General features: G+C 42.9%; 1 protein-coding gene across 3 annotated transcripts in view; it reads left to right on the top strand.

Moving 5' to 3' along the window:
- Positions 1-3,414: 3,414 nt before the first annotated feature.
- MB21D2 (Mab-21 domain containing 2) overlaps positions 3,415-27,225 on the top strand; it is a gene marked incomplete at its 5' end in the record, with an annotated part of 60,140 nt that continues 36,329 nt past the window's right edge. The window contains 2 exons of one of the 3 annotated variants that reach the window (XM_079315463.1): positions 3,415-3,436; positions 7,941-8,145. In XM_079315463.1, the coding sequence (XP_079171589.1) occupies positions 3,431-3,436; positions 7,941-8,145 (211 nt within the window). Of the gene's footprint in view, positions 3,437-4,411; positions 4,542-7,934; positions 8,146-27,225 lie in introns of those variants that run through there. The other 2 variants (XM_079315464.1, XM_079315462.1) reach the window with 2 other exon arrangements.

Here is a 27,225-nt window from a genome sequence, read left to right as displayed (position 1 = left end):
TGTGCCAGGTATCACAACACTTCATACCCATGCATGGACCAAAGTCCACGTGACAAAAGGTAATTGCTAATCTCAGACTAAAAAGGTGTTTTTCATTTTCCAGGAACCCATTTATATTGCAGATATTAATGTATTAGCTGCTAATACAAAACACTTTAGAGTAAATATGGACCATTCCACAAAGCAGAAAACAGCATGCTCAGTACTGGAAATGGAAAACAGATTATGTTAGTTATTAGATTTATACATTGAATTAAAGCTAGAAAAACCATACAAGTGTGTTAGAATTCTGACCAAGTCCTGGCTCACTATTACATTTCATGAAAAGCACAGTTACCTTGATTTTCCATATCTTTCCTTCCCTCCCTCCCCTCCCATTCTTTCATTGTTTTTCATTTGCAATTGTCTGTCTTGGCAGACAGACAAGTCCTGTGTTAAGGACACAGACTCCTACTCATTATTATAGATTTCTAAAATGTTTTATCTAACGCATTTTCAAGCTGTCACCAGAATTACAGGAGAATTTGTTTTATCATTATGGAGTGTTCCTGCTTTTTGTTTATCCATCTCAGATTTTCTCTTTCTCTCATATGAACCCATGCACCAGCTAAAGCTGTGCTGAAAGCTGCTTCTCAGCAATACAAAAAATGGGCTCTTAAAATCTGTCAGTGGACAGATGCAGAGAGGTTTTTTAGTGAAGCAGGGCAGTTAAATACAGTACAGACTTCAGGCCTACAGGATTTCATTTTATGTTAATGTATTTTTATAGAAAGACACAAAGAAATCTCTTAGATCTTCATGCTAACGAAAAGGAAATTGAAATATAAGTCAGTGTGGTTTGATAATCATTTACAGATTGGGGTATTCTAACAGGAAGAATAATTTGGGAAAGGCAGAGAAAGGGACTATTGGCTTTAAACATGTGATCAAGGGACTGTTTCCCTTTTGTGTAGGTGCTGCCACAGGGAATTGTAGCATTTCCTGCAAACTTCCATTTTCCCACACCTTTATGACAACTAGTAAGAAATGTGTTCTTCATAGGAAATAATCTGAGTGTTGGAGTATTTCTTTTTTTCAAACTTAGAAAAATATCCATCTTTTGCAGCTACAGCCATTTTACAGCTGTAGACACTACACAATGGCTTGGACAACTGAGCCACCTGTGAACTCAATGTGGGATTTGAAGCAAGAAATGATGCTGAGACTGCTACACTACAAGGTCCAAAGAGACAGCAGCTATGTCTAAATCACAGTTGCTCTTTTACTGAGCTTGCATGTAAAGTGCTGTGTTGAAATCTGCTCAAGAGCTGCAGAGTACAAGGTGAAAGTCAAACTGCTGCTGGTGGTCACCTTGTGAGCAGAGGGGTGGCTCAAGGAATGGTGTCATTGAGTCTTCTGGGTCTGTGCATCACTGACAGACCCACTGGGAACATGTCTGAGCTCCTGGATGGGAGGAGAGTCACTGAGTGAGGTCTCTGAGCATACAAGGAAATGAAACAGAAGTGCTAATGATCACTTCTTCATTGTGTTTATACCTGGTTTCCAGTACAATAGGGCCTGATTATAATCTGTGGCTTTTGATACTATTGTAATACAAGCAATTAGCCACAAAGTAAGAGCAGCAGTGAGTAGACAAGCTATACATAATGCATATAGATGTGTAAGGGAGCATGCCATACTGTGTGTGTTTCCCAAACTGCCCCACCAAAATTTATTTATTACATATGGAACCAAACTCAAACATCAAATCTGTGTCCTCTCCATGTAGGATAAATTTGCACATAATGCAAATGATGAGGGATTTAATGTTCTGGTCATTTCCCTGTACCAAAGAATTACCTACAGAGCAGCACTGCAATGCTCAGCACTGCTCAGATATGAATCCAAATTTTACTGCTTGAGAAAATCCCAATTTCAGAATTGATCTAATGACAGAAAATTAATATAAATCCAGGAAATGAGCAGCAGAAATCTATACAAATATTGCTTACAGAGGCCCTAAGCCAGCTCACTTAGAGACCATGAAGTTTATCAGATCAACTTCAAAGGGACCTGACTAAAATCTAATGGCTACATAATGAGATAAACACACCACCAGTATATTTTAACAAAAAAAAAAAAAAAAAAACCAACAAAAAAACCAACCAACCAACCAACCAACCAAAAAAAAGAAAAGAAAAGAAAAAAAAAGAAACAAAACCAAGGCTCTGAGGCAAGAATAGTAAATGATCCACCTGGAGACTTTCAATAGTTGTCTGAAGGTGGTTGAGAATCAGGAGTTTGCTTCTTAGAACCTTATTTAAAAGCATATTCTCTTTTTTTAGAAAATGTTTTAAGCATCCTGAGTATGGGTACTTTGAGGCTAGCTATGACAGATGCAATATTATTATTTAAAAAAATTTTAATGAGCACAGCTCTGCTGCCATGTGGATGGCTCGATGCTGTGTTCTACTGACAGGATGCAGATTCCAACTCTTCACAGGGGAAGGCTTTCTTTTTTTTATTTGTATTTTTTTTTAATCTGGAGGAGAAATTTAAGCCTGTCAAGGAAGCAACACACACCTTTAAAAACTGTCTGAAGATTGTGGTGTGTGCTGGATGCTGTTGGTCAGGCATAATCCTTGGCATATTGAGATTGTGCCAGTAAATAATCCAGATTTTTAGCTTCAGACACAAAATTTGTGATGCCTGAAGGGGGAATAAGGAAGGAGCAGAGCTTGTAATTGTCTCTGGGAGACATCTGGGGTCACTAGGTGTCTGGAGAGGAACATGCTCATAATGGAGAGATTATCCATGCTGGTTTGGCTGGCAAATTTAATAGTTGTGACCACACGTCCCATGTGGAGACAGCTCCAGATGGTGAAAGTAATGGAGTTTATTGGACAGAATTGAGCTGATTTTTTCCTAAAATGGGGGAATTCAAGAGGAAACTGTGAATACAAAACAGGACCCCAATTCCTTGCCAGTTCCAGACCTCCAGAGTCTGGAAGTGCTGTGATGGGACTCTGTGACTGCAGTTCCTCCAAATCTTGCCCCTTTGAATCATGTAACTTGACTAGCAGAGCCAGGGAAACATCATGAGTCCAGACTTCATCTGAAAGACTCTGTGTGCCCTGAGTTTGCACTAAACTCAGCCTTTGCACACCCCAGCCTTGTGGAGCCTGAAGTCTGCTACCTGTAAGTGCTGTTCTGAAGATATTTTTGAGGTGTATGAAATACAGGCAAAGTTTTTTGGCATCAGAAGGAAGAGAAGACCTAATGCAAAGGAGCACAAGGAGTGCTTTGGTGACATCATGGCATTCTGTGACATTCCAGTTCTGTCCAGGAGTTCCAAAATGCCTTGCTACAGAACCAGACTGGAACTGTTAGTGGAGAGAAAGACTTGAAGAGCACTGAAGCAGTTGCAGTACACTGGGATATCACCAATCCAATGACAGTGAGTTCCTGATTAATGTTTGGTGCTTCTCTGGGCTCCTTCCTACTGCAACTGGTGCAGACCTGGGAATTGAGGTCCCACAGAGAAAGTGTACAGGCAAAAGGAAAGGGAGAAATCTTGGCCAGGATTCAGCTATCAATGAGAAGAGCACAGCTGATTGCAAAGCCAGTGAAGGAGAGGGTGGAGGATGGTACAGCAGGATCCTTGATCTGCCTCTGAGAGACTCTCCATGTGAGCAGCTCATTTCCCTGCTCTGTCACTCTTATCTGCACAGACAGCCTGTTCTACAGGGCAGGGCCAGGTTTCTGCAACACAAGGCACAAAGGACCCTTGAACAGCTTAGAAGATACTGCAATAATACAAAGCAGAAACTGCAGCCACCAGATGGAGAAAATAGAGCATTTCCAGTCAGCAATTTTGTTCCTGGTAAAGTCCCATGCCACATGAAGTTTTGAGCTACAGCTGCTGCAGTGCTAAGTACAGAAAGGGGAGGTCTTTCTGTAGTCTACTTTTAAATTTAAAAAACTTGGTACAATTTCCATGAAATGAGGGATGAATTTAGCTCATTTTGCATCATGCTCTAATTACCAACTACAGTGAAATATTCTGAGATGATGTATCTCAGGCTCCATCTTATTTCTGGCTCTTGCTCCAATTAATTCCCTCTACCAGTTTACAGCACCTAAATGAAACACACTGAGCATCAGGCCATGAATTGCCTGGTCTTTCTCCCTTGGTATCCTGGGCCCAGTTGCTCTATATAACTGTTGTAGTATTGTTTTGCCAATCTTATGATGATAGTATTAATATTCACTTGCTATCCAGAAGTTTTTTGAGACAGTCTATTCAAGCATGAAAAGCTTTTGGAGGTCCCAGGTCACGCTATAGAAGTGAGAACAGTTATTTCTTCTCTTTCACATCATTTCTCTGTGGCCTATTCTATTTCTGAACGCTGGGAAGTGGCACTGAAAGGAGGGTATCTGTTCTGCAAGAAAAAAGGAAGACTGTTTTGAAGGAGGGAAAGAGGGAGGCTTTTTCAAGGAAAGAGAGAACACGAGAAAAAGGAAGTGTGAATGTGAGAAGGAGAGCACAGATTCTAGTGCAGGTAAGAAGTAGTTTAGCAAACCAGGTTTCCAATCCCTAACCCAAATGAGGTGAATGTCCTCACTGGCAAGTCTTGGGACTAGCATTGCAGATGCCATAGGCTCCTTGCAGGTCCCAAAAAGCGTTCACAAGAGGAGCTTTGAGGATGCTGCATTTTTTCCACAAAGATTTCAATTTCAGAAAGAAAAAAAGATATGGTAGAAAACTCTGGGCCAACACTATTTGCAATCTCATTCTCGTGTATTTGCTCAAGTAATCCCCAGTGCTTGATTTACGTAAGACTTGAATTAACTGTGTATTTATTCAGAGATCTTAAATTACTCTGATGTGATGAGGTAAAATTGCAAGCTGATGCAGTTTCAAGGGTATTAACAAGCACATGACGGTGAGGCAGATCCCACTTGCCACTTAGGAATCCAAGCCCATTTAAAGGTTTCTAGAGAAGGTGGTAAGAAGGATCTTTTACAAGTACAACTGCTTTTCATGAAGCAAAATTTTTCTTTGCACTGAGGTAAGGTAGAGAGGTGCAGTACCTGTCAGAGACTTTTGAAGAAGATTAAAGCTTCTTGCTTGATACTGCTCTTGGTGAACAGTCTTGGTTTGAGCTCAGACACTGAATGAAGCAAATTTTTGAATCTAAGCAATTTCTGAATAATGATGAATAATGGTACCAGGAATAAAACAAATTCAGATGAGTAAGAAGTATGAAGCAGTTATGACCCTGATTTAATGGAAATTTTCTCTAAATATGAAGATGACTAACTTCAAGCAGAGGTGCCATTAAAAAAGACAAACTCAAATTGCCATTGCTTCTGGTGTTAGCTGTTTCTGAAGTACTTCATGTTTTCAATAGGTACTTAGTGAATTCAGGCATTGAAAGTTAGCTATGAAGTTGTGACTGAATGAGATTTAAACCTGTTAAATGGAGAGGGAGGAAAATTATAATGCAAGTCTATGGTTGATGTGGGTGGACAGTTGATAGGACCATTTGGAGGTCCACTGAAAGACAGAATCTGAGACAAATGCTCATAAAGAAATGAATGAAAGTTCCACTATTGAAATACAATGCAGCAAATAAATAGGGTTAAGAAATAAAGCTATCTGGTCCACGAAGCTTGTGGAGACCATCAACTTGAAAAAGATGAGGCAAGAGGATTGGGGATGAAAACTGTAACTGGTATATAAAAATCTGTCTGCTTTGTCCAAGTGGTGCCAGTGCTGTATGCAGTGGATCTGCCAGTAGTTTCCACCGTGTGAAAGGGAAACAAGGATACCCACAGAGCTAAAAATGGTTATGACAGGCCCACAGGAGACTTAGAGGTGTACAGAGATGGACAGGGCAGGTGTGGAAGGGGTTGGGGTTCAGGAGCTACTGCGACTCCGTGGGAGCAGCATTATCACAAGAGGGAGCTGTCCGCCTGTGTGAGATTGTCACCCCGAGCAGAAACACCGCAGGGAGAAGCACCAGGGCTCCCAAACCTGGCAGGGGCAGCAGGCGAGGGGTCCCGAGGGCTCGGACAGGCACGGGCGGAGCCGGGCCAACCCCCCAGGGCAGGCCAACACCGCACACTGCTCAGTGCTCTTCTGCAAGTCAGGTCCTGCATTGGGCTACTGCATTCACTTAATTGTTTTTTTTTTTGTTTGTTTTTTTTTTTTTTTTCTGTAGGCTTTGATGGGGAGGGAGAAAAAGGACTCGGTCAAAGTCAGACAAGGTGCTAGTCAGAGGTTCGTGTGATAAGGCAGCTGCTCACCAAGGCTCCGATGGTGAATGAAGTCGATGTGTGTCAGTCGGCTGTGAGCAGCGTCTGAACACACCAGGGCCCGTGTACCCAGCAGAGGGCATGTGCACACACACACACACACACACACACACACACACACACACACACGCTCCTGCCTTTGCCTCTGGGACATCATTTCTTAGATAACGAGCATATCAGTGCTCAAAACAGCACAAGTGACTACAGGGCAAAGCCAGAGGCATCAGGTGTTCTCCTTGAATGGTTTGCGGATTCTGTTACAGGACCCAAAGCTACCCTTCTGCTGAACTTCCACTTCTGATCAAGGTAATGGTTCAGAGCAACTAAGCAACTAACCCTAAGGTTAGGTTTGAGGACTAGCACCTGTATTTACAATGTATCAGGCAAACCAGCCTGTAATCTCTTCACACTGAGCTTCTTTCATCTTCCAATTATGTATCTAAATGCTCATGCCCGATTTTGGTAGACACATTTTACCATCGTCTGAGACTGAGCTGAAAGATTTGTTTCCTGCCAAGAATCTTGAGAGGATAATACATGTCCAAGAGGTTTGCATCAGTGGGACAACATCTAAACGCCCTACAGAAGACAAACACAATGTATTTGTACACTCCCTGGGCAGAAAGACAGAATTCTTCTAGTGGATGCACTAAGATATGTAATGGATCGTGCTGTATATATTCAATGATGGGTCAAGGCACAGAAGATCAGGATAAAGAGAGGAAACCACTGCAGGTTGAAAAGTTAGAAGGCATTAAAATTACATACAGAAGAAAAGGGTGTAGTCTTGTCGATGGGAGAAATGGATGAAGATCAGAGGTCTGGGCTCCTTGCCACACGCTACTTGACCTGAGGCAAGTCTTCCGAGATCCCATTTCCCTTCCTATCCTTTGTCTATGTGGCTCCCAGGAGCTTCGAGGCAGGGTTGGTCTCAAGTGCAGGAGTAACTGTACTTCATCTTGGTCATTTCTCCTAAGAAATCACTTCTTATATATATGCACACATATGTATATGTAAAGCAACCTTCGAGATAGCTTAAGAAGTTAAACAGGAATAAACACAGAATGCCTTGGGAACATGTGGGAGGAGCAGAGTTCACAGCCAGTTATTAATCCACTTTCAGGACAAGGCTTTGCTGAAGTTTAAAATTAAATTTAAATAGAAAAGGGGAAAAAAAAAAAAAAAGTATTTTATCCCTAGCCAGCGGTCTGACTCCAGCCTCAGCACCCGCCCGCCGTGACGCCGGCAGCGGAGAGCGGAGCAACCCCCCCGCGGCCCGGCCGGGCGCGGGCAGCCCCCGCTGCTGTGCCGGACTGTACTGTGCCGTGCCGTGCCGGGTTATGCTGTACTGTGCCGGGCCGGGCTGTGCCGTGCCCGGCCCCGCTCCCCGGCGCGGCAGCGGGCGGCGGCTCCGCGGGCGGGGGCTGAGCCCGCGCTGAGCCCGCGGCCGCTTGTTGATCGCGGCCGGGGCCGCTCCGCGCTCCGGGCTCCGCGCCGGCGCCCAGCCCCGCGCCCGGGCTTGCCGCTGCGCCGCCGCTCGCATTCTTCCATTGCAACAGTGTAAACCCCTCCTTTTTTTTTTTCCCTCTCCGTTTTTTTTTTTTTTTTTTTTTTTTTTTTTTTTTTTTCTTTCCATGAAGATGGCGGCGCCTGTCGCCAGCAAGGCAGGGTCCGCCGGCACCACCAGCAAGCCTCCCTTCCCGGAGCTGGATTTCCGATCGGGAGCCAGGGTGGAGGAATTAAATAAACTCATCCAGGAATTCACCAAGCACGATCAGAGGGAGTACGACGACCAGCGAGCCCTGGAGATCCACACGGCGAAGGACTTCATCTTCTCCATGCTGGGTAGGGCAGGGAGCGTGCGGGGCGGGGCGGGGGCGATGCCGATGCCGATGCCGGCCGGGGACCCCGGGCAGCGCTCCCGGCGGTGCGGCACCGCGGGCCCTTTCCCCGCGCCGGCCCGCGGGGGTCTCCGGCCGCAGGGCGGCTCTCACCCCCAGGAAACTAATTTTTCTTGTCCTATCCGACTAGCCTTTGGCAGCGATGTATTTATAAGCACAGAGGAAAGGCTGGGTCGCAGAGCTGACCGGTGCCCGAGAAACACGCCGAGCCAGCAGGGCTGCAGCCGAGGCGAGCCAGACCCTTTATTGTTTTTCTCCCCAGCTATCGAGGCATAGGAAACACAGATTTTTTTATTTTTAAATTTTTTCTGAACTGCTTTTTTTGGTTGTTACACCGGCGGATGCTTGCACAGGAGCATCTCCCGAACTGCCTTTCTTGCTTAGGTTGCAAAACTCGCAGCGAGTGGAGCAAGTCGGATTGTGGCGGGGGAGTCTTCATCTCTGTGAAACTTTGAATCGCGGGCAGGGAGCCTTAAATCAGGGTGAAGCATGTGTTGGCCCTTGCGGAAATCACCTGGGCTCTAGCATGACTAAGGCTTCTTAAGAGTAGCAGTAGAATGACTAACAGCTTTGATTCTCCAGGTAGTCAGTTTCTGATAAATATTTACCTGGAATTAACTAGGAAATCACTCAGACGAATAAGAGCCTTCAGAATGCAAAGGAATACTCTTTAACATGCAGATTAGACCTTGAAATCAGTCATCCAAGTTTCAATCATTGTCTTAAGCATTCAAACATTTTTGCTGAAACAGCTGCTGTGGCCAGTGAGTGGTTCTTTGTAGCTCAGAGGTGCACATACACCCTTAAAGCATACTTGGCACAAACCAAGTGTTTGGTCTACGTGTACACTCTCAACAACCTACATCACTTTTCTCATCCAGAGACACAGAGCTTTCCTATTGCAATAATTATTATTTTCTGTATCGAAGGATTGTCACTGTAATAGACCACCTCCTCTATAGCCATGAACACACCTACTCTGTAATGAGAATCTGCCTGTCCCACTGGTTATCTGTAAGGTACCTGGATAAGTGTAATTGCCTACTGCATGGGATTTGCACAATTTTATATGTGCATTGCTTTTTCACCAGGGGCTGAACAGGATATAGCAGACTAAATTTAGCCTGAGAGCAAGAACAACAAGTTGAAAAGTCAGTAGTGTGTATATTTATAGTTGCAGTTATAAATATTTTTCTCTTCCCAGTTAAACAACAACAGAAAAGATGTGGTGATCCATGGTTGCATCAAAGTCTGTAGGATTTTTGTTCTTGAAAACCTGATCTGGTGGAAATCATCCAATATTATGATCTGATACATTTTTCAATCAGGGCTTTAAATAACTGTCTGAGGAAGCATGGCTGGATGGGTGGAGAGAAAACAGCTATAGCTGCTGTGTGGCTAGCAAGTAGAGAAAGCTTTGTATGATCCTGTTTAAGCATTAATAGTCTTTGCAGGGTACAGGGATCACAGAATTTCTTCTTGACTCATGTGGGAGAAGGCAATGGAAGAATGAACTGGAGCATGCCTTGTATTTCTTCAAATGCACTGTAATGCCTTGCTGTTCATGAAATAGGGAGCCTTAGGCTGTTCAGAATTAAGTAAATTAATGTGGTTGTCTTTGTTAATATAATGACTCAGAGATGAGCATTCTTCAGTTTTAAATGTATAGCTAAACCCTTGGTTTCAAAAAGCTGTATTTCTTTCTAAGTTGTACCTGATAATTTTCAGTAAGTCTTGTTTCTGAATAAAAGAAGAGACTTGAGGACTGAGCCCAGGATAGAAATAGAGATGGGATGTCTGATTTGTTGCATTAGACCCAGAAGATGTGTTTGTGGATCAGATCCTTCTTAGTGAGAGAGGCTCTTAAATCTAAAAGGATTTAACTTATTAATAAATAGCTCTTTCCCCTGTGCCTGATCCCTCCCATACGTACTGCTCTTATCTCGTCGGGTGATGATAGGAAAATTAAACATAGCTTTCCTGATTTAATTACACTGGTGTGTAATTGGTGGATGAGTGATAGGTGAGGAGACCTTGTGAAGATTCTCAGGTGTTTGTACTCTGCATGGCTTGCCCTCTAGGTCAGATTTTGCTTTTAATTTGTATTAACTCTTTTTCATCTGCGTTGTCTTGCCCTGGCTATTAGCAACTGAACCCTAGGAAGTCTAAGGAGTTGGACTGTGAGAAAAATAAAGAGAAGTACTATTTGTTGTGTGTTTGTCCAAAATCTTGTGCCTCAAGCATTAGAAGAGGACTGTAAATGACTTACCTCTCTGCTGAGGGAAGTGAGTATTTTCTGAATGTGGGTAGTTCCTGGTCATGCACAGTCCCTTTCACAGTCACCAAGACCATATGGTCTTGCCAACACCCTACACCAAAACAACAGGTGTGTTTTGTTGCCTTTGTTGGGTAAATTCCTGTATGCACACTGAGCTGTGCCTGATAAATACTTGTCTTGATTGAGCTTCAGAGGAGGGAGAGGCTGTAGGAACCAAGAAAAAAGAATGGAGAAAAGGCAGCCTTGTGTGCTGGCCAGAGGGCTGGCTAAGAGAGGCTGAGAGACCAAGTCTCTGTCTGCTAGTCATGAAAGGAGCTAATTACTTATTCCCCTGGTGACTCAATTTTGGGAGGTTTTGTGCTTAAAGAGTGATAAAGGAGTATTTTTATCAAATGATATTACAGTCAATGTTATTTTGATTTTTAAAGCACTTGCTGCCATTGTGATGGGAGGTGCATAGCAGTCATATTAAAAACCTTTTAAGGGTACCTGACCTAGAGAGTATTGTTCTTGCACTACAAGTACTTTTAGGCAATTCTTTAATAAACACTACCTGTCTCTCTCTTCAGCATCTAAGTAGAAAGTGCTTTAATGCACAGATGTGGTATGCTTAAAAACCCCATATATTATGCTCTTGGGAACTAGAACATTTCATATAAAATAACTTCCTGAAATTTCTAGTGCTATTGCTGCCTCAAACCAGCTCATGTTATTTGGAATACTGACTGTAGAATTTTATATAGTAACAAGAGAAAGGAACAAAGATATATGAATAAGTACAGACTGTATGGAGCTACATTCTCCACTCCAGCTACATATCAGGATTCAGGCATCTAGAGCAGTTTCCCAAGTCTTTGGGTTGGCGTTTTGTTTCTATTTTCTACTATGAGACTTCTCAGTAGAGCCAGAAAATTGATGTTTGGGACATTTCATGCCATTCTTTTTCCTGAGAAATCTGATCAGGGAAAGGACTAGTTTAAATTGGTGCTAAAGTGGCCTTTTTGGGTTTTAAGGCCTCTAGTGTCTATTTTTGTTGCTTCAGTGGTTTCTTCTCTGGGAAGTGCCCACCAGGATAGGCCATACTTTGAGCATCTGCAGCCAGCTGCAGCTTAGAGCTGTTGACAAGACCTCTAGAGAGCTTGTCTCAGCACCTGATACAGGAGAGGTGGTGATCCTATCCTGAGGTCATTTCCTAATTCTCTGGTGTCTGCCTGGTGCTGCACTGGGTGTGCTAGCAAGTGTTTGTGATAGAGGCAAGTCTCAGAGTGGAAGAGGGGCTGGCATCAGCAAATGATTTCTGCTGCCAATACCAGCTTTCCAAATGGAGTGAGCTACCCTGCTGAGCCTCTGCATCTGTAGCAATGCTTCCAGCTGTTTCTTGGACTGATGGACCCCTAAAATATGTGCTGTGGAGGTGCAAATTGCTGTGCTGGCAACACAGGTGTCCTCACAACAGCTTACTTTTATCAGCAGCTTCTACAAGGAAAGAATTTTCCAGTCTCCCCCTGTACTGAGGTGTGTGTAGCAGAACAGCATTGGCAGTGTGACTCCTGTGTGGGTTTGTGTGGCATTTTTTTTCTCCCCTTCCCTACCTGCCATAACTTGCTGATAAAATCTATTGTAGATTAGATTTCAGGCATTGTTTGAAGTGTTACCTGTTTGTCTAGGATACATCATGGAAATTCTCTGTCTCCTGTTGTAGCATGGAGCTGATGAAATAGCAACAGGATTGGAGTGATCTCTCTAGGGTTAAGTCTTTTGTGTGTGTGCGCCTTCTCTCAAGAGAAGCCAATCATGATAGGAGCACACTGTACTCTGAGGCCTATGTTAATAAAGGCTCCCTGCTGGCATTCCCTGTGCTGCTGAATGCATAATGCACAGCTGTTAAAAACAACCTTACTCCATCGCAGATTTCATTTCTGGCTTCACTTGTGTCCGCTCTCCCTGCAGACCACATGCTTCTGTATTTGCATTTGAGGCTGGGGGGGTTTCTCAGTGGTTTTGTTTTTCTTAATTAAGGGACAATGTACTGTAAACTGGTAAGGTAAGCCTACAAAGCATTGGAAGCTTCTATTTGGTTGTACCTGTCAGAAATCAACCAATTTCATCCACTGGGAATTAGTTAAAAAATGTTTGGTCGTCTCCTCTGTCTCTTTGTTCAAAGGGATTGCTGGTCCATAAATGTGTCATCAGTGAAAACAGACTGAAAAATCTTTGTTTCAATTTGTTTTAAGATGCTGGTATTTTACTTGCTCAACTACTGTTTTGAAACATTAGTCTGTGATGCAAAGTATTTAGTGTAATAGCTAGGAACATGTCCTAAGGGCACAAATTCTCATGGCAGGCTTGTCAGACTGCCCACCGCCTGTTCCTGTAGTCTGTGGAAATATTTGTAAAAGATTTTGGTGAATACTTGCCAAGCCCAATTATGCAATTATGTTTTAAGGGCAATTTTATAATTACAGTGGAGGATGGTAACCAGGATACAGGAGTTGTTGAGGTTTTGACTTTTCCTTTTTTTTCCCTATGTGACTGCTTGAATGCTAAAATATTCAGGGCAATTCTAGTTAGAAACCAGTTGATCAACTTTCTTTTAAGCAGCTGGCTACTTTTATAGGTGAAGCTAAATTAAAGATGACTCCAACATTGCTCAGGAAGGCTGGAGGACATGTTTTATTATAGCTTTGTTAACCTGCAGGTTGGATGTGTATTCAGAGACCTAGACAATGTCCAGTCTAGAAGAAATTCAGAGGGTAAAAGTCCTGCCTGAACTTCTCAAACAGAATCTCCAAGCTGGCCAGTTTTTTTGGACAGTTGGGATTGTCTGTTGTAAGTTTTATTTGACAAATGCCAGGTATGTTCCTGCTTTGTGTCCTGCACAGCTGAAACTTTTGCACCTTCTCTTGGGTCTTGACGTGCACTTTTGCATTTAGGTGCACCTTTAGGTGTGTGTCCTTTAGATGCAAAGATGGTTTTCCCAGGCACACCTCTAGAATCTTCTTCTGCCCAGGTCAGACCCTGTTTGTACTCTGCAGGATCAGTTAGGTGAGAAAGTGCCAGGGAGAGATGTGGTTAAGGCCAAGATTGCCTTTCACCTCCAGTCAAGGGGTCTTGAGCTGCTAGGGCTGCTTCAGGATGACACTGAACAGTGACTGAGGTGGCAAAGTGCCCTTCCAGGGATATCTGTGTGAAACCCTGTGGTGGCAGTGCAGGTAGAGGCTCTGGAATAGACCTGTCAGGTTTCTCTAGGAAAAATGTCTTGCCATTGAGTCCATCACCTTTGTCTGGGTGATGCTGATGTATGAAGCTCACTTGAGAAGCAAGAGCTGTAGATCATTTGCTGTGAAAAGAGAGGCTGAAGAGTTGAGTGCATTATATAGGGTGACATATCTCCTGGTTTTTCCTTTTGCCACAGCTGGAGTGGGTTATGTTCCATGTCCTAAAAGAAAACCATTAATTCTACCCATTGGTACCTTGGCCTGCTATCCTCTGAACAAGGAGAAAATTCCTTGAAAGTGACAGTCCCTTCATGTGTACAACACACTGTGTTACATTGATGTCTTTAATTTGCTTGTCTTTGGGATATGAAACAAGCAGCAGAGTAGGTAGAGTTCTGGGGAAGCAAAGGGGAATATCTGCCCCATTTTTTCCCCTTGGAAAAGCAGACCTATTATGGGAGCTAAGCAGAAAGCAGCTTTGCAGGTTGAATTTACTGAATGTCCTTTATTGGGAAAAGAGCAGTGAGCCTGCATGGGAGCAAGGGGGAGAGAGCTGAGAAATGACCTCTAGCTGCATGTCTGAGGTTATTGGTCTGAGTCTTGTCCTGATCACTCGCAGTGTGGTGTGAGTTCAGAGCTGATCTGCAGCCATATTTCATAGGTTCCCCAACTTAACTATGGATTTTAAATCCAGTGAAGTTTTAGGACTTCCATTAGCACAAACCTCTCTTACTGTCTGACTAACAAAAATATAAGAGTAAGCTTTTCTTGATTTTTGTGGGTTTATTTTTTTGTTTTGTTTTGGTTTTTTGTTTAGTTTTTTTGGTGTTTTTTTTTTTTTTTTTTTTTTTTTTTTTTTTGTTAATGGAACCAGAAGGCAACTTGAGAGACATTCAAAATGAATCTTTCAGCAGCAGCTGATTTTCCAATTGACAGATGCAGCTATGGATTTTGCTGTGTTTCATTAGGAGAACTCCACTCTTTGCTTTCATTTCTACCATTCTGTTGCATTCCCTTTTACTGTAAACTCAGTCCTGGACTGAGTGGATTAGTCTGTGCCTTAGTACTTCAGCCAAACTGACAGGTCTCTGAATCATGTACTTCTGCACTAGATAAACTTTCTGCACTTCTTTCAGAGCACTATTTCAGTGACTGTGTGGTTGTATAGGAATCATTCAGTTTGAAGAAGATAGATTCCCTGCTCCCCAACATATTTTACTTTTGAGCTTTTAATAAACACTTGATGCTAAGAAAGTTACAACAATCTTTTTGATGCTTTGTGTTTCAACTGTCAGACAGTCTGATTTTAACCTAATTTAAAGCATTTAATTAGAAGGTTGTTAACGTATTTTGTTATGAGCACACTGGTGTCAGAAGTACAAATGCCATTGGGTGGGGGTGACTGGTTGCTCTAAGGTTCATAATATCCATGTCTTTGACACAGCAGTGGCAGCTACTGCCACCCACTCATGTTTAGGGCTGTGGGCAGACATTTTCACAGCATTGGGTGGCTTCAGCTGGTAGAACAGGAGGTGGGTGGCATCTATTTCAACCTGAGAAGATCATTCTGTGGGTGAAACACTGAGTCAGAGTGAGGACACCCTAGACCTCTGTTCTGAACTGCCCCCAAATTTATACAAATCTATGCAGGTTTCTGAATATAATGATATGTAGTAGGGCCTTGGTACTATGGGCAGCCTTCCTTGTCTCCTGTGCTTCAGCAGCCTGTGAAAGGTGAGGTGGCACTGCAGGAGTGGAACATTGTGATGATGCAGGTCTTCATGACAGGATGGTTTAATCATGCAACTCTCCCATGTAAAGGGAAGTCTGAGAGTCTTACCATGAAACATATTTAAATAATGAAAGCAATACTTGTACTGTCATTGAGGGTTGATCTAGTGGCTTTGATATCAAGTACAATTGAACCTCTATGAGAGATTACAACCTGACCCAGTTCTAGCAAGTAATCTTATTTTGTACTGAAAGGATCCCAAAGCAAAATTGGGACAAATTAGTTTAAAGAATGCATCCTGTCTATAGTGTGCATACTGATGCAATTTGGGAGTGTCAGGCAATGCCTCTCAGTAGAAGGCAGCAGTTTGGGACACAAGGCAAGGAAAAAATACATGGCCAAAACTAGAAATTATGCTTGGATAGCCATTAGCAGTGATTTTTTTTTTAAATTTCCCATGACACACTTATAAAGTCATAATTTAGGAGAAAAGTAGAGGTTTATGTGTGGGATGTCACTGATCTGCCAAGAGCTTCTTTACGTGGCTTGCAGTCAGACCATACAGAATTTCTCCCACCCACTGATGGAGTGAGAGTTCATAAATGATTTGGTCCAGAACTGCTGAGCAGCTGGGAAACACTTTCAGTTTCATCTGGAAATAACAAAGTCAGTTCTTGCTTTACTGCATAATCTGCTCGGCAGTGTGCTTTTTTTATTCTAAAATGTCTTAACTCTCCTGTTCCTGTTTGTGGGATCTTTTGGCATTGCTCCACAGCCCTCTCTTAAGGATGGATCTTTTTATTCAGTGGTGCATATTTGATCTGGTTCAGAAAATCAGGTGCTGAGGTTGTGAAGGAGTGGTATTAAACATCTATCAAAAATACTAAGACAAACATTGCAATTAGCTTCTGTGCATTTCCCTTCAGCTTTTCTACTCTTTGCATTTTTATAGTCTGAAGAGCTTTGTTTTTGTGATGCTTTGGGTGACCCCTCTTGGAAATGAATCCTGTGCTAGTAGCTCTGGCTGTGTCTGATCCACAGGCACGTGCTTGGATCCACACTTTGTGCTTGTTCTGTATCTCACTAATTAATATATAAGTTAGTGGTAGAACAGCAGGAAAGCTGTGTTTGCTGACACTTCATGAAATAATGATTTAATCCTTTGTGACACATTCCTGCTGAGTGTCAAAGCTGATAACTCTAATCTCTCTCCCTAGCTCAGTGCAACAGGAGCCTGCTCTAGAGGGCATTTTGCATGATCTTGCAAGCTCTTGTAGGTACTTTGTGACCAATTCATGGAAACTTTTTTTGTGCATTGCCACTCTTGAGTGTGATTGTACAGGATTGTCTGGTGCACTGAGGAATCTGGAGTTGAGAGCAAACAAGGGTGCTAACATTTGTTAGCTGTCTTCATTTGAAGCTGTCTGCTTCAAATGAAATAAGGGTTGTCCTGTGAGCAGCAGCGAAATGCTCTCATTTCCTTCTAAATGCACCTCTCCCTTTGCCAGCATTCAGAGCAAGGCATGCTTCTAATGATCCAGAGGTGCTCCTTGACAGAGCTTTAAACTAGTTTGGAAGGAGGAATGATGGACCAAGGGGGTCTCAGCCCTGAGCTGGAGGACCATGACTGAGAGAATGATCAACTCCCAGTCAGCCATGAAACTGTGTGGGATCTGCTTCTCCAGCTGGATCCTTACAAATCTGTGTGCCCTCATAGAATTAATCCAAGAATTTTTAAAGACCTGTTGATGTTATCACAAAACTTCTCTCAATGGCTTTTGAGTGGTCTTGGGAATCCAGAGAGATGCCAGCTGTCTGGAAGTTGGCACACATCCCTGATTTTCAAGAAGGGCAAGAAAGAGGACCCCAGAAATTACAGGCCTATCAGTCACACTTTAGTGCTCTGTAAGGTTATGGAGATTATTCTGGGAGATATTGAAAAACACTTTGAAGACAACACAGACATTGACCACAGCCAGCCCAGCTTCATGAGAGGAAAGTCTTGCTTGTTGAATCTGATTTCCTTTTATGACAAGGTAATAACCCAATTACCTTTCCATCAGGCACAGCATCACCAGCTGGGCTAGGGAGGGATTGTCCTGTTCTGCTGTGCACTGGGACAGCCTCACCTCCAGTGCTGGGGGCAGCTTTGGGCACCACAATGCAAGAAAGATACTGAATTATTAGAGAGCATCCAAAGGAGGGCTGTGAATAGTGAAGGACCTTGAGGGGAGCTGTGTGAGGAGCACTGAGGGCACTGGGTCTGTTCAGCCTGGGGGAGACTGAGGGGAGACCTCGCTGCAGGTACAGCTTCTCCTGAGGGCAGAGCAGGGGCAGGCTCTGATCTCTGCTCTGTGCTGGCAGGGACAGGAGCTGAGGGAATGGCCTGAAGTTGTGTCAGGGGAGGTTTAGGTTGGATATCAGGAAAAGGTTCTTCCCCCAGAGGGTGTTTGGGCACTGGAGCAGCTCCCCAGGGCTGTGGTCACAGCACCAGCCTGGCAGAGCTCAAAAGGCATTTGGACAATGCTGTCAGGCACAGGGTGTGACTCTTGGGGATGATGCTGAGCAGGGCCAGGAGTTGGACTTGATGATTCTTGCAGGTCCCTTCCAACTCAGCAGATTCTGTGATTTTGTGAAACCCACTCCTTTTCATTCTATGTGATTCTGAATCCTGGGTGTGGATGTAAATCTGTATGCAGGGATAGATGAGAAACTGCTTTGCAGTAGTTAGTCCTTGAGAAAAAACAAGCAAAGCTGGCATGGACTGTGAATTGCTGTTTAAAATAAACTTTTGGTTTAATGGTATTAAGCAAAAAATGTGCAGCTCTGCAAATTGAGAAAGAATGTCACTGTTACAGCAGTTCAGGGCCTCTGGAATTCATCTTTTATAGTTGCAATACAGTGTGTTGAATGGCAGATCAGGTATTAGTATTGGCCCCTTGATGTAAGACCCTTAAAGCTTGAATTGCTGAAATATCTGTATTTCATAGACAGTGCTAAGCAATCAGTAACCTGAGGAAAATAAGAGGAATGCGAGTGTCTCTGCCAGCACAGCATGTCTCTGAAAAGCTGAATTAAATGCCCCTGTTTTTTCCAATGAGCAAGCTGTAATGCACATCTAAGTGCATTATTGAGTAAAAGGAACCATTACAATTTGATTGAGCATCTCTCAGAGGCTTGCTTTATGTAATAAGTTGTCTGTAAAAGTTTGCCCCTCAACCTGCATTTTTATCTCAGTATCCTGTGAATTTTTTTTGTGGATGTGCAAAATTTACAGTTGGGGCAACAATGTTACAGTGAAAAGAACCCCTTTGACACAGGCTTTTAACATCAAAGAAAGACTGTTTCTGTGTTGTCTTGGGGAGAGGTTCATATGTGCTATATAAGCACTTAGCAAAACTATTTTCACGTTATCAGAGCTGCAGAGTTAAGTTACAAGTTAGTCTGGAAAATCAAAATTAAAAAAAATTATTTTGATCCTCTTAAACCTAAATTCTGGCTCTGAACTAGGGCACTTATGACTTACTTTAAAAACTAGACAAACCCTTTCACTCCTTCACCATACAGGCATTTTGGAATTATCTTTTTATCTAAGCTGCTGCTTAAAAATTCAGGTAAAGAAATTGGTGTTTAAAAATCTGCTCTTATGCTGAGAGCAGTGTAAGACATTGCTTGTGTATGTATGAATCACTCTATTGTTCTGTGTATGTCACTGAGTTCTCAACTTCTTTTAAGTAATTCTTTCTTTACCTTAAAATGTGTATATGGCTTTGTTTTATTCAATGTGGAGGTCTCACCCCCTCCCTACAGAGCTGTTCCAGTGACAGCTTCACTGGGCCAAGGCCACACTGCTTGGCAAGGACTGTAGGAGCCCTATGGAAGAGATTTCTGTCTGAGGGAGACAGGAGGGAGGGAGACAAATGAAGAAAATCCCCAGCCCCACAGCATGTTGATAGACCTCCTGTTGTTCTTAATTCGTGTCTGTAAATGGCACTGGTTTCCGCTGTTGTGCACCAAGACAATCATAAATAACAATCCTTAGCATTTATATACCACTTCACAATTTTCAGTGTGTTCAACACACATTAACTAATTCAGCTGAGATGCACATATTCTGTGAGCAGAACTACTCTTCTTGCTGCCCAGGGGACCTTTTATTACAGCTGGGACAAAGCTTTTCTTTTCACCCTGAACTGGAGCTATTGGCAGGAATGTTCTCTACAGGGCCTGTGTCTTTCTTTCTGAAGGCTTTAAGCATTTGCACATACCCCTGTGTGCACAGAAATTGGATTACTCCCAAGTCATATGTGGTACTATGAAAAAGATATGCAGGAGGCTTGTCTTTGTATTTTGTGCAGCAAACACGCAGACCCAGGGTTAATAGATTTGTGGTTTCAGAAGTCAGTGAGTTGGCAAAGATGTGGCTACATTAAGTGCATCTTTCTGTGCCTGCATAAGGTCTTCAGGGACCACCATCTCCAGTGGTCCTCGAGGCTCAGGAGGGGAATGAGTGTCAGTTTTGGCTGCATTGAGTCGTCACACCATGTGCTGAAGAAAATTGGGGATGTTTGATGGTTTTGGTGCATTAGATCCAGCACCTGCTAGGCCACCAACCTCTCTTTTGGGGCAAGAGAAAGCTCAATAGAAGCCTATTGCCATATAAGAGGTGTTTTGAATGCAATTAAAGACATTATGCCCTATTATTTGTAATCCTGAATCCCAAACATGTTGTTTGGGGTCCCAGACATGTACTGGTGTGAATCTAATCTGTCTATATAAAAAAAAAAAAAAAAAAAAAAAAAATCTAATTTGACTAATTTTCTGCCTTGGCATTTTGCATATGTGTATAGAGCTAGTGAGAGGGAGTCTGATGCATCCCTGTCTGCATCTTCAAGCTGGGCAGGACTGGTTCCACATTTTCTTTCCAAGAATAGCACCGTTTTAGCATTCCATTAGGGTGACTAGAAGATAAACATCTTATTCAATCGGGTCATATAGTGTGGGATTAGTGATTTACCTTGGAAATAACTGTTTTGTAGGCTTTGTCAATTGATGCCTGGTACTTCCAAATGGCTTTACAGTTGCAACTCTTTTTTCTGATCGGAGAGGTTTAGTTATAGCTGGTGTTCACATTTCTGGATTACCTCTTTGTCTAATCTTTTAATAACCTTCTGGTTTAGAAATGGTGCCTGCAGGTTTGACCTGAAACTGCTTCTGCAAGACCAGCATAGAGTATAATTTTCCTATAAATGGTTGTATGAACCAGGAGCACCATTAGCCTTTTAGTGACCTAATTACACAGGCAGGTAGCAGTGCATTTTGAGATCAGAACTCTCATCTTGCTACAGCTCTTCCCTCAGCTAACAGTGCATGAGAGAAGAACAGCATGTTTCCTGCAGGTGATGATTTCTCTTTCAGTGGCTTTGATATCCTCATTTTGTGTTTGAAGGTAATGTGCAGATTGCTGGGTGGCATCACTCAAAGTGACTGACTGAGCTGCTGTAGCATGTGAAGATGTCTCCAAGACAACTGATTTCCTGGTCAAACAGCACATTGGCTTCTGCCACAAGACATTTTAAGGGAGCTGGTGACTGAAGCAGCAAGATCTTTTAACAGTTAATTATGAGCACTGTAGCTGCCAAATGCAGCTCAGAGTCTAAAGCTGAAAATGTACCTATTAAACACTGCAAATGAATAATTAAAAAAAAAAAAAAAAAGGACAGGATTGTGTTATTTGATTAGCAAACTGGTTTATGGGAAAATTTCTACCAAATAATAGGAATTAATTCCCTTCCTTCACAGTTCTTTTCTTACAGTTGCCATATGTGGAATTTAGGGACCTTATTTTACTCTCACATTCTGTTGCTCTATGTCACTGCTACCTTTCAGCTTTGCTTTTTAAGTATTAGTGTGCCATATTTTTTTCTAAAATATACCCCAAATTGGAAACATTGGTTTCCATTTCCCTTCTGCTCTAAAACTCAGGTTTAGTGACTCCATTCTATTCTAAAGTTAGGATAGTAAAAGCTTAAAGCATTGGATTTTTTTTCCCTGTTATCCCCTCCTCCCAGTCCCCTTTGTCTCCAGAGAAGCAGTGTTACTGAACAGGTGTAGAGCATTTAATTATTTTTTTTTCTGCATTACAAATATTAAACATTTTTCTGAAAATATTTCTGTGCCCATCCTGTTTCAAGGTACTTGTTCCAAACCAAAATCAAAAACACCCCCATTTTTCCTGCCCTCCTTGCAAGGCTTGGCTGTTCAGCTCAGCTGAACAAACCCCACCTTTCCTCGCTTTGGGATGAGAAACCAGCAGGCTTGTTGATTTCTGCTGCATTAATACTCTCCTTCCTCCCAGAGATGCAGTGGTTATCAGGGGTAGGGTGGGAGCTGCTGGCTGCTGTTTTCATGGGATCTGCAGCCCCAGAGACAGCACAGGCTGAAGGAGCACCAGCAAAATACGCTTTGTGCAGTGGGGGGTACTGAGAGCACAGAGGGTGCTGAGAATGCTCGAGGATTTTCAAATGAATGTGCAGGAGAGACAGGGAGTTGCATCCCTGCTCTGGCCTCTGTCCCATGGCACATCTGAACCTGAATTCTCAGCTAATAACCCCTAAGCTGCCTTCTCTGAGTGTGCCTGCATTGGCTGGGGAATTTTAGGAATGCGGATTTCAGCACAGTGCTGCTGCTGCTCACCCTCTGTTCAACTAAGAGCTTTAGAAGCTGGTGTGGGGTTGGTATTGCCAGGATAAACCCCATTGTGGTTTGCAGTATTCTTTAACTAAAGATTTATTTTCCTGGGTAAGGTTCCATTTAGAACAGCAGGAGTCAACATCAAAGAGAAGGAGAAAGGCCTCTTCCCTTTCCCTGACACAGCACAGCTCCAACCCTCTGCTTTCACCATCCCCTCTCCCAGTCCCTTTGTTTTTAAGGCATTACAACTTTACTGACTGGAATATTGAAGAGACTGTATTTAGTGTTGTATTGCTCACAATTACAGGGGCAATTGATCTAAGGAGGCAAGAGGACAAAGCTGGTGGGAGGGTAGAGCTGGTATCACTGATGCAAACCTCTCTCTTTTGATGTGCCCTCCTTGCTGATGCAACTCCATCTTTAGCCTCCAGCCACTTAAACTGTTCCTGTTGGAGGGTGGTGGAGGTCTGCTCTTGACCCATATGGGAGGAAGTTAGGAAACTGGTCATATAGGCCCCAGCTATATGGGGCTTGGCTATGCACAGCTCTGTGAACTGTGTGCCTTTTGCTGCATGTGTGTCTCACACAGCAACACAGCAGGGGTCTGGGGTTTGTTTTGTAGCAGATCTGCTAGCAAGGACACTCCTTAGTCAATCCCTGTCTCTGTTTCTGGTGGATAGTGGAAGGTCCTTCTATTTGCTTTAAGAAGCAGCTGACAAAGGAAGGCAAAGCAATTAGTGTCCTCAGCAGGGCAGAATAACTGTGTGACCAGCATCTCTGAAAGATCTCAACAGTGCATCTTGGAGTCTCATCAAACTGTGTTAATGCAGAATTCCTACATGTGCAGGCATCCAGTGCCACGCTTGATAACTAAGCAGTGATTCGAGGTATTTGAGATTCTACATGCAGTATGAGAAGCAAGCTGGACCAAAATGAAAACCCAGGGTGATTCTGGAGGCAAATGTAAGGTTATTTTTAGGGTTGTTGCTATTCTGTTGTGCACCAAGGAAGATAATGCTCCAGCTTTGCACTCTAGTTCAGCATTGTTCTGCCTTATTCCTCATTTCTCAGTCCCATCTATTTTAACTGACAAATATTGGTTGCTTGAGCATTTCCTTTTGTGACTGTGTATCTACTTATCTAGGTGCTGGACAAAGCAGGTGTTTGAAGCAATCTAGGGCTTCTGTTCTGTATAAAATACACTTAAATTTGTTCCTGGTCATCTTGCAGCAAAGCTATTTGTGCCCTGCCTATGTCCTGGCTTGCAAGCTGCAAATGTCTGGATAGGATTTATTATATCTGGCTATAAAATTTTAAACTCCTTTTAATGGTAGATGTTAAATCACTGCCGCCCCAATTCCAATCTCTCTGCAGAATTTCTGAGTTCCTAGGAAGGCATTTTGCCTGCCAGTAACCTTTGGTTTCTGAGAAGAGAGGTAAGTTACAGGCTGTTCACAGGATGATGAAGCACTGGTTTGGTGAGGGACCTGTGTGCTGGCCAGTGTCCAGGCATCTGTCTGGTTCCAGGGAGCAGAGCCAGGCAGACCTGGTACGGCTGTGATGTGACTGAGGGATGTTTGTGTTGGTGTCTGGGTGCACTCTGCTGGGACACAGGGACTGACTGTCTCTGCTCTTGGCTTTGTTCCTCCCTGATTGAACTATCTTTGACACAGCAAGAAAACTGGAATCCAATGTTTCAGCACTGAGCTGCTTACAACAAGCTATTTTATTTTTGTACATGTCTAATAAATACTGAATTGTTCTGTGTTGCCACTCAATGTGGCTTTGTCCCTTGCTGCTGGGAGTCTGCATAAATTTCTCTTGAGACTGGTGAAATGCTTCCTCCAGGATGGCATGAGATGCACACTGTTCTTGTTTGTCACCTTTGCCTAGAGATCAGTGGCAGCACTAAAATAAATCTAATGTTTCTCAAATCAAGGCCTTAAAGGCCTTTTCATCAATGTGCAAGGACAGCTGTGGCAGGTGGGCAGGAGATGTCTTCCTTGCCAAGGAGGGGGAGATGCCACCTTCTGTGCTGCTTTTGCAGGGGAGGCAGAGAGCTACCCAGGGCTTCCCACTCTCAGGCCTATGCACTTTGCACTGCTCCATCTTCTTCATGGCAGCCTAGCTTTCCATTTCATCACCAGGAGTAGTATTTATTATGTTTTGCTATAACCCAAAGCTAGAAAATTGTCATCTGAGACTAGGCTGGTAGGAATTGTTTAGCATCAGCAAATCAGAAAGGGTTGCAAAAATTTACAATATGCTGTGGCAGCGTTTTCCAGAGCTTGTGCCTGACTGGAGCAGGATAGCTCCTGTCCCTGATATGGTGTTTAAAACCTCTGTTCATAGCAGTGCCTGCAGTGGTGGCAGTTGGAAGCAATCTTCTGGACCAGACTAGCCAAAAGCTTAAAAACATTCAATATTTGATAATTTTCATCTTTTGGGAGATCTGTGCTGTCCAACTCAGGGGTTATTTCACTTCCCTTATGGTGAGAAAGGCAGGCTATCATCAGTAGAGACTGGTAATCCTGGACCAGGGTTTAAGCAAAACCACTTTCAGATAGAATGCTCTCCACAAGTGGTTCTGCCTGTCTGGAGTTAAAAGGACTTTTCTTCTGCTCATTCTCACATCTCTAAAGGTTGAGCAGTCCATTTTAACAGTGCTGCTGTATGGTTTCTTCCCATATTAGAAAGGAATGTGCTGAATATGGGCATCCCAGGGTGCGTGCGTCTGTCTGTCTGGACCTGTCCCATCAATTAAACAGGAGCTGACGTCATATTGGAAGGTCAGCTGTTTTATAACCTAATATTATCATCTTTTTTTCCCTCTGGGTTTATTATCTCTCTCCAACCTGCAGCTCAGCACCATCTGGTGCAGGCACACAAGGGAGAAAGATTAGAGAAAGTAAAGCAGCTTTGTTGGCTTCCCCCATTGCTTCCGATGTACAGAGGAGTCGGCAGTCTCTCACAATATTGAATTTTAAGTGGTGGGAAGGGCTGGATCCTGTTCCCTATCTAAGAGAGGAAAAAATAGTCTGTGCTCACCAGTGGTCTGTCAGGAAGTGTCTCAGGTTCTTAAGGATCTTACTGTGGCCACAAAGTGCACTTTGCTGGCATTTTATTTTCTGTTTAAATAGTCTGGGGTTTTTTATGACCTGTTTTTCCCAGCACACATATTTTCCTTACCTGTAAGTGAGGTACAGTGCAGTGCTGACCCTGACTAGAGTCTGCTTTGAAGATCTCTGAACACCTGAAGTGCATTTACACCTGACAGAGCCAGGCTGTCACACCACAGCCATGTCCTGCCACACAGAGATAGCTCCATCTTCTATCTGCCTGCACATACCAGGGAAATGAACATTTACTTATCCAGCCTCAGCCTGCAGGGCAGATCACCAGTTGATTCCATTTCATAGGCAGGTTTGGGTTGGACACAAGCTTCACCCTCTGCCCCATCCTCCCTCCTTCTTTTTCTCTGTCCATCTTTTCTTTCCAGTAATAAAATGATAATAATTCTAGGATTCTGATCTCTTTGGCCAGCCAGCATACTTGAAAACTAGTATCGTGTTGTTTTTCTTCAGTGTTGCAAATTTTGCATTTGGCTATTTTGAAACAAAATTTCATTATGCATAAATAACTCCTGTTTTTGGCTATAGGGAAAGGATAAATAATTGTTGGACACAAATAAAAAGGTTTAATTATGAAAACAGTTGGCTGACTGTGATGCATGGCATGTACATGGCTCTGTACCATAACATACTCCTTTTTGTCCACCCTTCCTTTGGTGCTGTGTAGCCTTCTCCTAAACTGTGATTTTGTCAGGTCAAGGACACTTCAGACAGATTCCTAATTTCTGGAGAATAGATGAGCTCATGAGGGTTTTGTGGAGGTTAAATTTTTTTTTACTCTTTTAAGAAAAAATGACATTAGTTTCTAGCTTCTCCCATTATATAAAGAATCTTGAACAAACAAAAGTAGAATTTCAGAAGAGGAAAATTCACTTGGAAACAAGGAGGAAGTTCTGGTTTTTCCAGTGCTTTAGCTCCAATTTGTAACAGAAAGGGGTTTGTCTCCTTTCACACGTTCTGATGCAATTCTTTCCACTGTGACGTATTTAGGGTTGAGATTGAACTTTTTCCTCTCCTAAATCAGTATAATGTATGGTGTTTCTTCAGTATTTGATTCAGCCTTTCCTGTCCCTAGCACCTTGATTTATACAGGGTTCTGCCTATGGAGGATGCATGGCAAATGGAGCAATGGTTCCTGCATTTCTTGACAGGGTTTTAGGTTTGTAAAGTGTATTTTTCCAAGTAGTGAGACAAACTGAAGTCTTCACACATGACAGTGAAGAGTGGAGAAAACAAATGCACACAATGGAGGGCCTGTCATGTTTCCAGTCTCCCTAATGTGAATCCTTGAGTGAGCTTGAAAATGATGCTATGAATTCTCATTTGCAGCCTAACTTTGAAACCAGTGGTTGCATATCCTGTTAATACTTTTAAGATCATTCTCAAAATAATTTTCATCACTCACAGCAGTTTGCAACACATTTTGTTTCCAGTACTGACTCAGCTTTCAATATACTTAAGCACTATATAAGTAGAAAACCCAAACCCTTCTTTGTGTTGTCTTGCCATGAGGAAGGCTGGATCTGGGAGACACTGAAATGGGGTTTCAGGAGAGAGGGGGAAATTGCATGAAAGATTTGACTCTGTTTTGCAAGTTTGCTTAGATGTTTTTAGTGCCCAAGAGTAAAGATGATTTCTTAAATTATTCAGGTCATAATGTGGCCTTTGCAACCTAAAATGCTCCTAGACATGTTGATTTTGTTCTTCTAGGGCTCTCTCCAAAAACATCTCTCATTTCTCTTTTCAAGGACAGTACAAGGCAGCAGTGCTTGGCTTGGATCACTGTGAAATCCCCTTATCTGCCTGTTCTCACTTTATTTTTCTTCCAACTCTTACAGTGTCTTCATTGGCACTGAAAACATGCAGCCAAGGTTGATGAGGGCAAAACTTAAGCTTTACTTTAACTTCCACCTTAACTCTTTGCAGCATTTTTTCAAGGACTGTGGGTGAACAGAACCATTAATTTTATTTT

This window comes from Erithacus rubecula, assembly GCF_903797595.1.
Source record: "Erithacus rubecula genome assembly, chromosome: 11".
NCBI lineage: Eukaryota > Metazoa > Chordata > Aves > Passeriformes > Muscicapidae > Erithacus > Erithacus rubecula.
Note: the sequence above shows the minus strand (reverse complement) of the source record. Positions and strands in the feature narration are given on the sequence as shown.